The sequence below is a fragment of the Centruroides vittatus genome, unplaced genomic scaffold (genome assembly GCF_030686945.1).
Source record: "Centruroides vittatus isolate TY-2023 unplaced genomic scaffold, ASM3068694v2 scaffold_2802, whole genome shotgun sequence".
In the NCBI taxonomy this organism is placed as follows: Eukaryota; Metazoa; Arthropoda; class Arachnida; order Scorpiones; family Buthidae; genus Centruroides; species Centruroides vittatus.
In genome coordinates, this window is record NW_027122693.1 from 1,676,498 (window position 1) to 1,694,583 (window position 18,086).

An 18,086-nucleotide genomic window follows, 5' to 3' on the forward strand; every position below is an offset into this window, starting at 1 on the left:
AGATGGAGACGTCATAAACCAAGAGAACCACATAACAGGATAGGATAATTAATACACCATGACAGCAAGTTTAAAATATACAAATAATAATAATTTTTGATCATATATATATGATATAATAATAACAATATATATATATATATATATATATAATTAAAATATTATTATTATATATATGTATATTATATATATATTAATATACATATATATAATTAATGTATATATATACATTAATTACTTAATTAATTTCACGTTATCTTTCTCGTTAAAACTCTAATAATCATTAAGGGATTTAAAACTTATTTATTTTCTTATATCTTAATATTGTCGATAATCTGATTAACTTCTTCTTAATTATTTATATTATAATATATTTACATAGTAAGTTAAATGCTGATTTACCTAGTAACTAAGCAACAAACATCTTCAAAAAACTGAAAGTTGCAAGTATTGAAATATTTATCCTTTTTTGTTAACTTTTTTTGCACATTTCCAAGGTGTTGGTATTGTTCTATACACATTCTGATTCTTATTCTATCATGTCGCAGTTATATTTTCTTATAGTATGGTGTTTTTCCAGTTCTTACCAAATTATACCAAGCGATAAGATGACAGAGATGAAGGCAAGCTGTAAATTTCGTGAAGATAGGATCCTGGATGTTGCTCCTATTGCACACTTCGAGAACACTCATCAGATCGCTTGTTTGTCGAATTGCATCAAGATGGAAGGATGCAAATCGTTTAATTTTGGACAAGGAACGTGTGATTTGTTACCCGAAAAAGTCTGTGATAATGGAATCGAAAGAGAACTTATCGATAAAGAAGGGTTTAGCTATTATGATCTGTATAAGAATGATGAAGTGGTATGTTAGAAAAATTTGAATTTTTAAATTTTCTTTCCAAATATATATGTTTTCTAATAAAAAAAAAGTAATAAGTGGCAAGCATATTGTCTCTCTATTGTAAAAATTAAGAGATTCTTAACGAAAGACATCTAATTACAATATAAAACAGGATTTTATTAGCCATGTAATACTCTTCTATAATTGGTTTTAAATTTAATTAAATTTTAGCAGTTAAACAGTTTTGTGTAAAAAGAATAGAAGCAGCAATTGGTAAATTGGGCATTTTTTTAACTTTAGTAGTGTAAGCAAGCTCCACTAATATCATTTTTGATGCATATTTAATGATCAGAAATGTAGAAAACAGAATACTTTTGGATTTTTAAATAAAAATTTTATTTTAGTTTAGATTTTAAATAAACTAAAACACTGTTTTAAAGTAACATAATAGATTAAATGATTATATACAATGAAATAATACATTAAAAACACGTTGAGTTAAAAATGGAATGTAGAAGTTACATAAAATTAGGAAAGTAAAAATAATTAAAATTATAGTTTGAAAGTAAGAATTAAATCTTTAACCATATAAGAACTGATGAAAGCTGGAAGTTACATTATTTCAATTCAACATTTTCCCCAAAAAGCGTTAGATAGATGACCCGCACAACTCTACTGTTAAAGGAAAAGTATGAGGTACAGGGGCAAGCCACTACTAATTTGAGGTGGAGAGCATATGTTTTAAATTAAAAATTGCAGCCCGGCACTGTGACGATGTCACAATAAATAATTGCTCGTTGATTTTTTTTTTGTTTTGTCATGAAATGTTATAATTTCTTTAGATAAAATGAATAAAAGTATACGATTTTCAAAAATTTTAAATTATTTATTGCAATGATAATTACAGGAAAGCTCGTCCGTAACTTGGAACACTGAAACTTGCACTATTCATGGAAAATGTTTAGCCGAATGTCGTAAGTATAAGGATGCCCATAATTAAAGAGCTCAGTAGAAAGAACTATTGGGCAAATGTCAACCTAATTGTGTATACATACTGTCTTGGTTTTGACTTACGAGAAGAAAATTTACTTTGAATTTCTGCCTCTAGGGAAAAGTTTGGCACTGCTGTCTCCTTAATATGCGTATTATGTAATTTTGCTAACGAATTTCGGGTATAAAAGCAATCGCAAAACGTTCTTCACAATTCTTTGATAGGTGAATAATCGTGCTGCTCCTCTGCCTGACCGTGTATTAGGCTCTACTTGTTAAAACTATTTAAATCGTCTCTTTCATTTTCCACGTTTGTTAATCATATATGTAATTGAAATAAATTTATTACACTATGTCTATTAACTTCCGAAATTCTTTTAAAAACCTATGTAATATGAACATAATACAGCAGCGTGAAAGTTACCTTAGCAGTTGAATTTTCAAGTAAGAAACTCGATTCAAACTAGTATGTACGAGTATACCAAAATTGGTTGACATTTGTTCTTTCTACAGAAAGCTCTTTACTTGTGATCACTTTGTATATTATTTTAATGACTATAAAAGCTAAAAGATATTAATTTTATTTAATAAAAATTGTATAAACAAATATGGAATTTTCTACATAAAAATTTATATCGCCCAATTGATTATTGGACTACTTTTACTTACAGCTCTAGTTACGACCACTACTCAGTTGACTACTACTTCCACAGCTACTAAGCGTGTAACTAGTACTAAAATTCCTACAACTACAGTTACCACGCCGGTTACTACCATTACAACAGAGCTACCTACCATAACTACCAAATCTCCCACTACAACAACCACAACTACCACATCTACTAGTACTAGTGAATCACCTACAACGACTACTACTATTGATCCTTTGACAACAATTGCAACGACTACCACCGAGCCTCCTACGACGACAATTATTACTGAGCCTCCAACCACAACAACTACGACAGAGCCTCCTATAACTACAACGACTACTACCGAGCCTCCTACAACAACAACAGCGACAACTACTATTGAACCTCCCACGACAACTACCGAATCTCCCACGACAACGACAACCACCGAATCTCCCACGACAACGACAACCACCGAACCTCCCACGACAACGACAACCACCGAACCTCCCACGACAACGACAACTACCGAGCCTCCCACGACAACGACAACTACCGAGCCTCCCACAACAACGACAACTACCGAGCCTCCCACAACAACCACAACTGCTGAACCTTCGACGACAACTACTGAACCTTCGACAACAACTGCTGAACCTTCGACGACAACTACTGAGCCTCCTACCACAACGACAACTACGGAGGCTCCCACCACAACGACAACTACTGAGCCTCCCACCACAACGACAACTACCGAGCCTCCCACCACAACAACTACCATGCCTCCCACCACGACTTCTACTGCAGAGCCTCCTACAACAACAGAAACTCCAACAACCACAACTGCCGAGCCTTCTACAACTACAACAACTGAACCACCAACTACCACAGAAATCCCTACTACTACAACTCAAAAGCCTACGACAACTACCCAGATGCCTACAACAACAACCACTGTGCAGCCAACGACTACCACCCAATCTCCAACAACAACCACTTTGGTACCCACAACTACAACTGAAGGTAATTATTTCTGTTGTATTGTTCAGAGTATGTTAACTTTATAATTGCTTAACTATATTAAATAATGGAATTATATTTTTTCGAAACAGCCGCTACTTTGGGTCCATGTAAGTATAAATTATTTTATTCTCATCAATTTTAAACTAACAAATATACATTAAACAATTCCTCAATGTAATTAAAATTTAAGTTAAATAAAATTAACTTTTAAATCAAGAATTTTAGTCATTTCGGCTTGCAAGTTGAAAATTTAAAATTGAAGTGCATATTAAAATAAATTTTATGTATTCTTGTAAAACAATGAAGTTTTTGCTTTAAACTTTAAAAATTCAGAAGGATCCTTTTGTAATTAAGAGAATATGCAAAATATATTTTGATTTATTCTTTGGGGCACCCCAAAAGTTCTTTGGCTCCGGCTGCATCCCTTCTCGTAGGACCCGAGTACGATATTCTCCTTAAAAAATCAAAACAACATTCAGTAATCTGCATTAATTGTTAGGTGTACATTTTTGCATTTTAAGTATTCTGGCGTAATAGAGAAACAAGAGTACACAAATTATTTTAGGCACCAAAATATTTACTATTGTGTTCAACAAATTAACGTACAAACTTCATCTATGTTCACGAGAGTGAATGTTTTTATTCGCTCTCGTGAACATAACTCTAATTATCTTGACACACATGGAATTTTTCAAATAGCACAACCCCATACCCCATTAATACGGTTTAAAGCACACGCACTAGTACCGTCTTGTATTGAGCAGACTACCCATGGTTTAATGGTTTTATTCAATCAGCCACTGGTGAACACTTCTAAATTTATAATACACAATAACTAATATCAATAATATTAACTGTTTAATTGATATTTTATGTATTTATTTAAATTTTAGGTGATTACGAATATACTTCTCACTCTGAATTAGAAACGTGTGCCATGGCAAAGGACAAATGTGAACTGGCTCTACCCACAACTGTCAATCAAAATCTACATATCATTCACGCCATTAAAGATGGGCCAAAACCCATAGCTCCGTGTTACTGGTTCGGACTAGAAACTGTGGAATTTCATAACGATCGTTTTAAACTTGGAAAAACTGGTAAAGAACTGACAGGATCAGATTTACTTTTTCCGGAAGATTTTAAATTCGTAAAAGCGGGATGTATAGCTATTACTACTAGTCCTTTCATTTGGGATGTTTTGCCAGCAACACAAACGTGTGGTTATATTTGTCAGAAATTTACTGGTTAAATTTTACCGTATTGGGCTGCAAGTTGAAAAAATTGTAGACTAAATTCCCACTGTCGTTCGTCTGTCCGTATGTCTGTTCTTCCTTAATTTCGAGAATGCACTTATATACATGACATCGACAAAACACTACTAAAACACTACTAAACTCTTGATTTTAGTAGTGTTTTGCCCCGGAAAAGTCGTGCTGGTCATCTAACTCCGTTTCCGAGATTAAGGAAGGATGGACAGACAAACAGATGGATGCCAGTGGAAATTTATGGATCTATAATTTTTGAAAATTGCAGCCCAAATATAGAATAATTTTCACAGACCGTTTGATTAGATATCTACACCAAATGTTTTATTAATAATATAAGTAAATAAATAAATAAGATAAATATTAATTATAATATTGAAAAGAAATGATAGATTAAACATTAATAAATTTTTAAAACACTTTTTAAATTATTAAAAAGGAAAAAAGTGTACGAATTAATTTAATTTGTCACGTAACACATTATAAAGAGCTAAGTGATTAATGATCTACATGTGTACAGTCATTGTCAATACTTTCAACTGTGACAATTGTCTACTGAAGGTTTTGGTATTATTTTATTCATAATTTGACTAATTAAAAATATTTCTAGTGTGTCACGAATGTATATATTAGTCACGTCAACATAGTTATAAATAAACAGTTTTTGTAGTGTTATTTTATTATTTGTTTCTAATTTCTCTTCACACGAAACATAGACAAATATTTAAATTATATTACAGTAGAGCGTCGATAAGTGGAACGTCGGTAAGTGGAATGGCCGGAAAGTGGAACGATTTTCAGTCGGACTGTGTCGTGCTGAATCGAATGTTTTTGATACTAAATTTACTTCTAAAGTATAATTTTCATGTTTTTTATATTCTTTAATATATTTATTTTGTTTGTACAAAATGCAGAAATAATTTTTAACGATACGATAGCCTCGATGATTATTATAAAAATTTTCGTTAGGCTTAAAATCGACGAAAATTCAACACGAAGCGACACGCAACGGAGAAAAATTCAACAGGAAGCGATACGCAACGGAGAAAAATTTGAACATCGGACAGGTTAATGTATTTTTTCGTACAAAGTCGGAAACTGGAACAAATCATTAACTGGAAGGACCCCAGTCCCCAATTGGTTCCACTGACGGCCGGATGGCCGAGCGGTGAAGGTGGCAGCCTACCGCTCTGGGGGACCCGGGATCGAATCCGAACGGGTCGAAAATCCCCAGGAATTTTTCGGGGGTGGTCCGTTCGGATATGTCGGGCCCCGTCCCTCACCACCCGGTCGCCCCATTGTGGGCCTGGCCGAACCCATAATGGGGTTCATGTGCTTGACGGCAGTTTCTGTACCTGTAATGTTTACAGGTATGTTTTTGGGGATGCTAATTGTCTTTTCAATGCGCGTGCAAAATAAACAGTTATATTAATTCACTCATCTACAACGTATTTATCCACGGAAGAAGGTAAGATGACAAACAATAATCTGTCGCCGTCAACGGGTGCATTTTTGTCCATACAAAACATTGGCAACAGGTTACATGAAGTCGGGCTGCACACCCGGCAATCCATTAAACGCTCGACACGGGAGTGGTATCATCATCATGGCAACTGGACCACCGAATGGCATAGGGTTTTGTTTATAGATAAATCCCGCTTTTGTTTGTAAAGGAATGGACAACACCTGTCCATTCCTTTATAAATTTGCTTTCCTTTGAAAAGCAAATTTATAAAGCTATTCCTTTGAAAAGCTACTTGCCAGCCCTTTTCTCCGAGCAGCCCCACACCGGATATCACGGTTTGGGGAGGCATTGTATTGGATGGTACACATTTCCGGTACTCTGATAGCGGACCAGTACGTCACACGAATTGTGGGGTTTGTGATTTGGTTACTGGTTCAGGTCGCACCTGACACAACTGGTGTTCCAGCAAGACAATGGCTGGAATTCATATTCTTTCCTGCCTGGCAGCCTGGCCGGATCTCTATCCCATCGAACACCTGTTGATCCTCGTCTGAAGTGACGTGCAACGAGGATCACTCTCACATACCGTAGACGACATTCACGCCGCAGTGTACACAGCTGGACAAAGGATACCGCAGGCAACCATTAATCGCCTCCTTGATAGTTTGCCCCGCCGTATATCTGCCCGTGGGAGCCATATTCGTTACCGAATAAACGAGTGTCTGTTGCATATCTTTATTTTTTTAATTATTTGCGTATCTCTTTGTCCGCACAAAACATTGGCAACAGGTTACGCGAAGTCGGGCTGCACGCCCGGCTATTGGCAACGAAGTTCCGATTTTGTCCGATTGCAGGCATACCGGCTCTACCGTTCCTGCAATATCCTGTGGCTACGTGGTATTGCGATTTCACTTTTGAAGAGGGTAGTAATGAAAATTCTTTATTGAGATACGGTTCTGAATTCTTCAGAAGCCCGAGATATGTTTGCCGTGCTCGCGATTTATTTGACATGATTGTGATTTATTTGCCTTTATCCTAATAATTCTGATGACCCCGCCTCTACAGACTAAAGTCTAAGGAAGGAGTTCCCAACTTTGTATTCCGCGAAACCCTATGGTCCCGTGAATAAAACTTGGGGTTATACATTAAAATCCGTTGAGTCTAGTGATATATAAATGAGTCAGTGCAGAATTGGATGTGAGGTGTAATTGTTCTAGTCTTGGATCGAGTCCTCTTATTTAATTAATGCCCCATTATCTGTAGTGTGTTGTACAGCGTACAAGCAGGCATATCAGTCAAAGACTACTACAGTTTTGCATTGCAATCATTTTGTATTATTTTAAGTATTTTTCATGTAAAAATATAGTGAAAATCGTATAAATTTATAGTGCTTTTAGTATTGTGTAGACCCCAAATTAAAAAATCATGGATCGTTGGCTGAGTGAAGAGTTTTAAAGAAAAATGTAGCAAGTACAGCACTTTAAATGTTTCTAGTGACAAGGCGATTGAAAAGGCAGATACAACGTCAAAAGGGTTTCGTGATAAAATACTATTGTGTAAGTATAACACTAATTACTAATAATACTACATTATAATATGTAATAGTATTATTATATTAATATTACAGGTACTCCTCACTTTACGACCTATCTGCTTAACGACCACTCGAACTTACGACCAATCGAGTTTCGACCTGCAATTCGGGGAATCCCCTTTCTCGGCTCGAGTGTCGGTCAGTGGCGAATGGTGACATGAGCACAAAGCGTACTATAATAGTCTTTTTATGAATAAATTTGAAGTTTGTTGCATAATTTGTATAATTTTACAACGATCCTATATTCCCGGCGCAAGCTCCTCGCTTATCGACCAATTCGCTTAACGACGTAGTCGTAGGAACGAAACTCGGTCGTAAAGTGAGGAGTACCTGTATTAACATATTTAAATTTGATTATTTTATATTTACCTCTGAAATTAATACTTTGAATTGTAGGAACTTGTTACTTAAATTATACAGTAGCTGCTGTCAATGAGTTAAATTTTTTTATTTAATTATTGATTTCATTGAAATTACATTATTTCTTTTATTCACTGAAAATAGACTTATTTAAAATACAAACAAACGTTATATGAATAATTTAATTTTTTTCGTATTAATTATGAATCAGTGGTAAACAGACAAAAGTTTTTAAATGTTAGTTTATCCTAGTAACTAAGTAACAAAAGTCTATAATATCTGTAAAATTTACAAAATTACCAACTGGTTTCCAAGATAATGTTTCCGTACACATTCTGATGTTTATTCAATCGTCATCATGCTGCTGTTATATTTTCTTATAGTATGGTGTTTTTCCAGTTCTTACCAAATTATACCAAGCGATAAGATGACAGAGATGAAGGCAAGCTGTAAATTTCGTGAAGATAGGATCCTGGATGTTGCTCCTATTGCACACTTCGAGAACACTCATCAGATCGCTTGTTTGTCGAATTGCATCAAGATGGAAGGATGCAAATCGTTTAATTTTGGACAAGGAACGTGTGATTTGTTACCCGAAAAAGTCTGTGATAATGGAATCGAAAGAGAACTTATCGATAAAGAAGGGTTTAGCTATTATGATCTGTATAAGAATGATGAAGTGGTATGTTAGAAAAATTTGAATTTTTAAATTTTCTTTCCAAATATATATGTTTATTAAAAAATATATTTTCGCTTAGTTATGCTAAATACAAGTCTACCCAAAATATACTTTAATTTAAAAAAATTCAAAAATTTTTAATAAGAAAATGTATTTTTCGTCTGTCTGTCTGTCCGAGTATCACTGAACGTATAAAGTGATTTATAAGAAACTTTGTACGTATATTTAGGATAGTTCTGGGAAGGTTATAGGCTACTTTTCGTTTTCGAAAAGTTTGATTTTATAAGCTTTTGTAGAGTTATGATATCGTTTATGACAGTAAGTTATATACTTTATGATTGGCTTTTCTCGGATATTTCGTAGGAATAGGAAGGCTTGTCCAGAGGCCTGTGGGTATTAAGCGAAACCCTGTACAGTACAGTATCTCAGATAGTTAAATCAAAGTATAAACTGGATACCCAAGAACTCTATGAATATTTCATGATCTTATATATATCTGGTCCCGTTCCTCAGCATCTGGCTACTCCATTGTAGGCGTAAAAAAAGGCTCTATTAGGCTGCACAATGCAGAAAGTCCAAAAAAAACCTTTTAAAAATATTTAAATATATTTTTTAATGAAATAAAATGCAAAAATATCGATTTTAAAATATAAAATTAATTATTGAAACCGCGATACTGTGATTACAGGAAAGTTCATCAAAAACCTGGTATACAGCGACTTGTACTGTTCATGGAAAATGTTTAGCCGATTGTCGTAAGTGTATCCCTTTTTTAATATTAATATTTGATTTAATATCTGTAAGTACGGCAACTTAAAGTAAGGCGTAACGTTAAGATGTTATATGAATAAACTAAATGCGTATTTTAAAGTTGAAATTAAATAGGAGACATAGGACTATTTATTGATTTGCCGGATAAAAAATTTATGAATTTCAAGTGAATAATTTAAATTTAGCTTTTGAATAAATAAAACAATAGTTTCGTTGTTAAGATAATAAAAATTATAAACTTTTTAAAAATATTCGTACGATTGTTATCAAAGTATTCAGATTTAATGCTAATTAGCTATCCAAATCTAGTTTGATTACATTTCAGGACACGTCGAAGACATTTCCGTAAATAGATTAGTACTAAAACTTGCCACTATGGCAATTTTGGCGCTGCAAGCAACAAATATTTGTGTAAGAACTTATGCTATACAAAGATATTAGCGAAACAGGTGATACTGCTTGATGTGGTCCCCATTCTGAAGGTGTGAAGCCTGAAGGCGTCGAACATCATGTTTAACAGTGGACCGTAATCGATATTCTAAAATGCAGTGTGATAACGCCCTTCAAGGCTACCAAATTTGTGATATATCCTCAATAAACCTTGCTTTCTAAGTGTCCTCACGACCAAAAATCACACAGATTAAGATCCAAAGCAACAAAATTGCCATAGCAGTGAGATTTGATACTTTTTCTTTATTTTTTTTTACGGAAATGTTTTGTGCATGTCCTGAAATACCGTTATACTAATTTTGGCTGCATTTGGACCACTAAATAACTTACTAGATAATTATTAAATTTGGAAGTCTAGAGATTTCATTAACATAAAGTTTATGAGTCTAATAAAAAAAATATGGAAAAAAATCCATAACTGCTATAAATGCTTAACTGAAAACACAGTAAGCCCGGCTAATGGGGTTGAAGTGTACGAAATTTCTACAAGTGTTTTCTTCATGTGTGACATATCTTCTCAGTGCCAGATAAAGGAAATTTTGGAACCCAGGCAAACCTTGCAATCCATGCACCTCTGTTAAGGAAATGGATTTGTTTATCGCTGAATACTTATTCTGTGTTGATGTTATAATGCCCTGTACAATATCACAGATGTTTGAAGTGGTGGCTGGTGACATCGTTACATTGTATACACCTCTTGATGATATTCTGCCGAAATCTGTAGGAGATAGCAAAAAGTCCTGTGATGAAATCTACTAAAAAGTAATTTCAGTAGATGACCTTGCCATGGTTTATTTTATATTAATTATATGTGTCTCCAGTTAATGCAATGATCCTGTAAAAGTAAGTGCACACAACAGTACTCGAAGTATATATTGATCCGTTAACAGAGTGTAAAAGTCACAGGTACAGTACAAATATGGATTTTTCACCTTCAATCTATTAATAATCTATATAGAAGTGGAACTTCGTTCAAGGACTTTTGTCTGGTCAGCAATTCTACAATATGTTAATTTTTATAAATATAGTGCTTCATTTTACTATTATTCTGTAGTAATGTAATATTGATTACTATTTAAATCTAGTATATAATTATTTATAAATGATTGTATAAATATACAGTACCTACTAATAATGTAAGTTATTTACATTATAAACATTTGTATATTTTAACTTCCTATATGAAATGTTTATAGTTTCCGGTAATTAATCTACAGTACTTCTATTTATAGCTTTAATTACAACCACTTCTCAATCGACCACTACCACCACCACCACTGAATCTCCTACTACCACTGAACTTCCTACTAAATCTACTACTGAGCCTCCTACAACAATAATTACTACTACTACCAAACTTATGACAACAACAAAACCTCCAACAACTACTGAGTCCCCTACGACAACAACAGAACCTCCAACCACTACTGAGGCCCCTACGACAACAACAACAACAGAACCTTCAACCACTACTGAGGCCCCTACGACAACAACAACAGAACCTCCAACAACTACTGAGCCCCCTACAACAACAACAGTACCTCCAACAACTACTGAGGCCCCTACAACAACAACAACAGAACCTCCAACAACTACTGAGCTCCCTACCACAACTATTACCGAGCCTCCTACGACCACCTCTACCAAGCCTCCTACAACAACTACTACCGAGCCTCCTACCACAATCACTAGTACTGAGCCTCTTACGACGACGACAACTGAATCTCCTACAACAACGACGACTACTATTGAGCCCTCCACTACCACAACTACAGAATTACCTACATCTACAACTACTACAGAACCACCCACAACCCTAACTACTACCGAAATTCCTACAAGCACTACTTCAGAACCTTCAACGACAACCGAATCTGCAACTACTACCACTACGACAGAAATTCCGACTAGTACAACTACTGAAAAGCCTACCACAACTACAGAGGCGCCTACCACAACTACAGAGGCGCCTACCACAACTACAGAGGCGCCTACCACAACTACAGAGGCGCCTACCACAACTACAGAGGCGCCTACCACAACTACAGAGGCGCCTACCACAACTACAGAGGCGCCTACCACAACTACAGAGGCACCTACTACAACAAGCACCGTGCCACCCACAACTACCACTGAACCTCCAACAACAACAACAACTCTTGTTCCTACAACCACCTCGGTACCCACAACTACAACCAAAGGTAATTATTTTTATTTTACATTTCAAAACGTTTTATAACTTAATAATTATATATAAAATTCACAAAATCAATTATATTTTTTCAGATTTGGGTCCATGTGAGTACGAATTATTTTATTCACATTAACTTTTTAACCAGAAAAGAAATTAATGCAAAACAAGTAGAGTGTGATTCCTTGATGTTACTTAGTAAATATTATTTCATTTCAGGCGATTACGAATACACTCCTTACTCAGAAATGGAAGTGTGTGCTGCTGTAAAGGACAAATGTGAACTGGCTCTACCCACAACTTTTGATGAAAATCAGCATATCATTCACGCCATTAAAGATGGACCAAAACCCATTGCTGGGTGTTACTGGTTCGGATTTGAAACTGTAGATCTTCATAATGATCGTTTTAAACTTGGAAACACTGGTAAAGAACTGGCAGGTACAGATTTACTTTTTCCGGAAGATTTTAAATACGTAAAATCGGGATGTGTGGCTATTGGTACTAGCCCTTTCGTTTGGGATATTCCACCGGCATCAGTAACGTGTGGTCGGGTTTGCCAGAAATATATTGGTAGTTAAATTTCGATAATTTATGTGGATTTTAATATGAATTAAGAGGAAGTTGCTTCAGTTTTTCTTGATCCACAGTCTTATGATTCACCATAAATTATGATGCTACAAATTATGTAATTAAGCATTAAATGCGATTAGATATTATAACAATGCAGTGTTGTAAAGTTAATGAAAATTTAAAAATTTCCTGAGAAATCTTGCGTTTTCAGACAATCGAGAAATTTAATAATGGTTGACTTGCTTACAAAATGTTTTCACGAAATCTTTGTTTCATTTGTTTAATAAAAATGCTCACCAATAGGAAACCCCAAGCCAATGTTTTATAAGATATTTCCCCAAAATTCTACCTGTACAAATACTGTACTTGGAGCGCCTTGATTCAAATTCGGCTTGGCCCCATGAAGCCACTGGCCCATGAATGTGCCACTGATTATAGTTTACTATCAGCTCAGACGGTTTAAGGAATAAACCATTATCTTACTATTGTTAACATATCACTTTCGATTCTGTAATTTTTGATCGTAGTACGAATCTTAGTTTATTCTAATACAGGTAAAGCATAGCGCTGAGTAAAAAGGAATGAATTAAAGTTATTTTGGTGGTGGGCATTCGAGGCCAATGTGAAGTTGTTGAAGACTTTGTCTCCACCATCAAAATAACGAATTTGTTCCTCTTTACTCAGCGGTTTGCTTTACCTGTATAAAAATAAATAAAGATTATTATAATTCCTATGGTTCCAGACTGTATAATAAATTAACAGGCGTGACAGGCATGTTTGTTTAATCAATTTATATATTAATAATAGAATTTTAGTTTAGGTCAATCAAACATTAAGAAACATGAATTAACAATATATGTAAATAAGAAGACAAATTGTATTTATTTTTTTACAGATTGCACACAATAAAGCTTATTGATCAATAATACAGTTTAGAAAGATTGTTTATTATTCAAAAATGTGTTTAAAACACGTAAATAGGCTAATAAATAATTTATAAAGCTACGATGTATAAAATTATGTATTAAATAACATATTTATATTGTTTTACATTGATTTATATTGTTTATTTGTATTGTTTAGGATTTACATTGTTGCAGTTGAACTGTCTCCATTGATTTGCATACCACGTATATTTATTTATTTATAATTTTATTAGTTAAAAATAATTTTGTTTGACACGAATGCAGCATTCCTATAAGTCAGGTCAATATGGAATAAAAATAAATAACCTATCGATTGATAATTTTAGTGTTGAATCTAATGATAAGTGTTCCATTAATTAGGTCATTACAGGTCATTCAATAGTTCATTAATAGGTCATAATACATTAATTCTATTCATATAGTGTGTTAAAAAGTCGCTTGCCAAATGGAAGTAATCGCGGTTTTTATTGTTTCAAATGCAATAACGACCGGAAATAATCATGCTGACCCCGAACAACAATTGGAGCTTGTTGTTTTTCATCCAGGGCAATGAATGTTTTCTAAATTTCTCTAGAATATTGCCAACAGCTAGATGTAAAGGCTTTGGCAGGTCTGGATGGAGACGATGTTGTTCCGTGATTGTCCCCACACGATAAAACAACCTCCACAAGCCGTTCAGGGGTCATCTCAAGTCCGAAACAATAAGAATAGTGATTACCCCATTTGGCAAGCGATCTTTTTCATTATACTGTATAATAAACAAAATGTTCACGTGAAAATAATACACAATCACAACATATCGTATAATAATATCATAAATATACTTAAATATAATAGAAAATACTTCAATAATTTCATTCAGTTTTTCTAGCCTTAGACTTGTTTACATATGCGTGATAGAAAAAGTTAATAAACAATAAAAAGTACATCATATAAATAACTATAGCTACTACAATACGAATTGAATCGATGTGGCATTCTATATTAAACATAGAAAGTATGAAGCTGTAAAAGGTGCAACCCATACCCACGAACATTTGTAAAATTTGTGATGTGGTAATTAGAACCGATACAAATTTCGGTATCTTAATTTTAATTACTTTCAATGCGAAGTAACCGTACATAAAGGAGTGTACAAGGAAATTCATTGTGGAGTACCAACGTATAACTGCCATCGGTTTGGATGCCACGAACCAAGAGGTTAACAATGTCATAGCGTGATGAAACCAATGCAAGAAGATTAGCTTCTGTTTCCGAAGAATTATAAACGCAGTATCAAATAATTCGGGTACTTTCGACCATAGAAACATGAAGTTCCAAAACATAATGACGTGAAATTTAAAATAATCCGAATTACAAACTGAATAAGTGAAATTGAAAGCTTGTATGACGTAAATCATCTCTGGTAGTACCCTTGCAGCTGCCAGTGTGCTGAATAAACATAAAAATGTATTCCAGATAAACAACGTCTTCCTTAAATCGAATGCTTCTCGATTTTTCATCAACTTCTTACCCAAATAAATCGATGATAAATAAATAGCAACAAAGTAAATCGATATATGCCAATTATTTTCGAACCATTTCTCGTAATATTTCACGTTAAAATTATTCTCGAAGCCAAAACAAAAAGAATATTCTGGGTTATATGAGAGTTGGACGGTGTTATTCATTTCTGCAAAATGATAAAAGAATATTTAGAAGCTTCGAAATGTCATTAAAATATTATTTATATAGGTAACTACTGGGTAATTTTATTATAAACGTAGCTATTTAATATAAAATATTGATATAATCATTATCTCATATGTGCAAAAAGTTAAATAACTACATTAAAAATATTTTTGTATATAATTTACTGTACATTTTAGATATTTAAATGTGTTTTTTAATTTTTACAGCTTATTTTGAACGTTATTACACACACACACACACACATTCATACTCACCTATACTTACTCAAGATCCCACACTTATACTCACTCCAATTACCTTATACATATATTCACCCTAAACACGCTCACACTTATACTCGCCTTAATCACCTGACACTTACACTCGCTTTAATCACCTGACACTTACACTCACCCCAATCAAGCTCACATATACACTCATTTATCCACTGCATCATTTAGATCAAACTTCAAAAACATTTCCAAATCATCATAAAATTTTACCTTTAATAGTTATAACAACTGGTATAAAGGTATTAATGTTGTAATTTTAATAAAAATAATCGATTTAATTATAAAAATAGTATTCGAATCTCGTGTGAGGTGTGAGTTGATAGAGCTTTCATCCAGGAGGATCCAAGTTCATGTTACCTTGCAAGAGGATTCTGGTTTGGAATTTATCTAACTCTGAAGCAATTATAACTTGTAGTAATGTTATACTTGATATTTTCTATAAAATTTAGGACCAGAATGCCAATTATTCTGAGAAATTTGTTTCAAGAAATCCACTTGTGAGTATCGTACGTTTGTCTTGCATATATAGAATTATTTAATAAAATTATAGTGTTATGTTATAGTGTTAGTGTTACGTATACAAATATATATTTTAGTTGTTAAATGGCAAAGTTTTTAAGAGGAATTTTTGAATTTTACATTTCTAAGTACGTACATACAAAGTTTTGAATTTTCATGAGTCATTTAATTACCATATTTTACAGTATATAAGACGTGGATTTTGTTTAAAAGAAGGCTCAAAAATTGCTGTGAAGTTGCCAGTTTCCATAAGTTAATGAATTCCCCAAACATCCTTTAGTAAGCTACAGGTAACCTCAACTTAGCCCGATTCTTGAATAAAAATCTCTATTGTTTAATTATGCATTATTATTTGTTTTTTGACGTAAATACGCCCGTGTGGAAAGATACACTAGAACGATTGTGTGACAGAACTCTAACGAGATTTGTAAGTGGTAGAATAATAAACCAGACACTTATCCGTTGAGAACCCCCGCCTTTAGCTGTAGGGTGCATTTAGCTCGCCAAGAGAATCCTCCTCCTTTCTTCCTTCCCAACTCTACACATTTTCTTTCCCATTTTTGTCTTTCAGGCAAAACAATGAGGCTATTGCCATTTTTAAGGTGTTTATAACGTAAATTATTATATATTATATAAGTGACATCATACAAGTTTCATAAACAATTCATTGCTGTACATTGCTGTGTTTTCGGATCGATATACCGTACCTTAATTTCGCTTTTCGTATACGTCAACCGGTCTTATGCTTATGTATCTCATCATGTGATAAAATCCAACCTTGTTGCGAGTACGTTAGCATCTTTTATTCAAGATTTATAGCGATATTAATTCTAATTTTAAATGATTCATGGCGTGATGTTGTGTCAAAGCGCTTTCATTTTTTAGGCTAAATTACAATAGAACACTTACTCTAAATCTCTATTTCTACAAAGTAATATTCAACGTAAAGGGAATCTTTTATCTTGAAAAGTTATAAATCTTATATTTCTATATACAAACAATAAGGCAATAAATAATTTGCATCCATCCTTCACGTTCTATATTGTTAACTCTGATAATTTATACTGTATTCGCTTGGCTGCATTTTGACACATGATTTCTTTATTATTAACTCTTGCTACGTGATATACGGATGATTTCTCTAAGCGTATGAACTAATGGAAAGGTTAAGTTGGCAAAATCTGGGTAGACCATAAGTTCGGATGGGCTGTGCATTTTGTTTAAATTTTGCCCATTATTGATGAGCCTGACTCTCATACCTCTCATAGAAAGTGGCTTCTAGAGTGCCTCCCTGGAGGATTTTCTATGAGCATTCTGGTACATTGCTATGAGTTTTCGGATCAGATTATCCGAATTCGCCCGCAAAGAGTAGTTTCCTATAGAAAGTTTTCCTCTCAGGTACCCCCTCGGCAGATCGCCCATGTGTTGCATTGTTTTATACGACCATTTAGTATAGATGAGGAATGAAGATGAGAATTCTTCATTCCTCATTGTAAGTAATTCCTTACAATGAGGAATGTGTTTATAATGTTTTTCTTAAAAAAACTAAGCTTTATATTATCTTAAATGGCCAAAATTATACAGTAGAACCTTCAACAAAGGCCACCTCCCAAAACGGTCACCTCTAAACAGCGACCATTTTTTCAGGAACATATTTATTTCTTAAACAAAAACGCATACAAAAATAATCTCCGAACAACGGCTATTTTCATATACGTTTCAACCAGTGGCCGTTGTACGGAGGTTTTACTGTATTTATAACAATAGAGCAATAGATTTTTTACTGAAGTAACTTTTAAAAATAATTATTGAGGAGGAAAATTGCAATTTTTACTTCTA

General features: G+C 33.9%; 1 protein-coding gene across 1 annotated transcript; it reads left to right on the plus strand.

Moving 5' to 3' along the window:
- Window positions 1-608: 608 nt before the first annotated feature.
- On the plus strand, window positions 609-12,846 carry LOC136987824 (mucin-2-like). Its single transcript, XM_067285568.1, has 10 exons — window positions 609-863; window positions 1,750-1,816; window positions 2,504-3,487; window positions 3,577-3,594; window positions 4,381-4,710; window positions 8,558-8,856; window positions 9,542-9,608; window positions 11,307-12,275; window positions 12,361-12,372; window positions 12,485-12,846. The coding sequence occupies exons 1-10, from the start codon at window positions 609-611 to the stop codon at window positions 12,844-12,846; spliced, it is 3,363 nt and encodes a 1,120-aa protein (XP_067141669.1).
- The last annotated feature ends 5,240 nt before the right edge of the window (window positions 12,847-18,086 follow it).

Bases quoted from the DNA above. Each gene is read 5' to 3' on its own strand.
- LOC136987824 (XM_067285568.1), top strand. From the start codon at position 609: ATGACAGAGATGAAGGCAAGCTGTAAATTTCGTGAAGATAGGATCCTG. The intron at 864-1,749 runs GTATGTTAGAAA...TGATAATTACAG, and splicing joins TGTATAAGAATGATGAAGTG to GAAAGCTCGTCCGTAACTTG. The intron at 1,817-2,503 runs GTAAGTATAAGG...TTTTACTTACAG, and splicing joins AAAATGTTTAGCCGAATGTC to CTCTAGTTACGACCACTACT.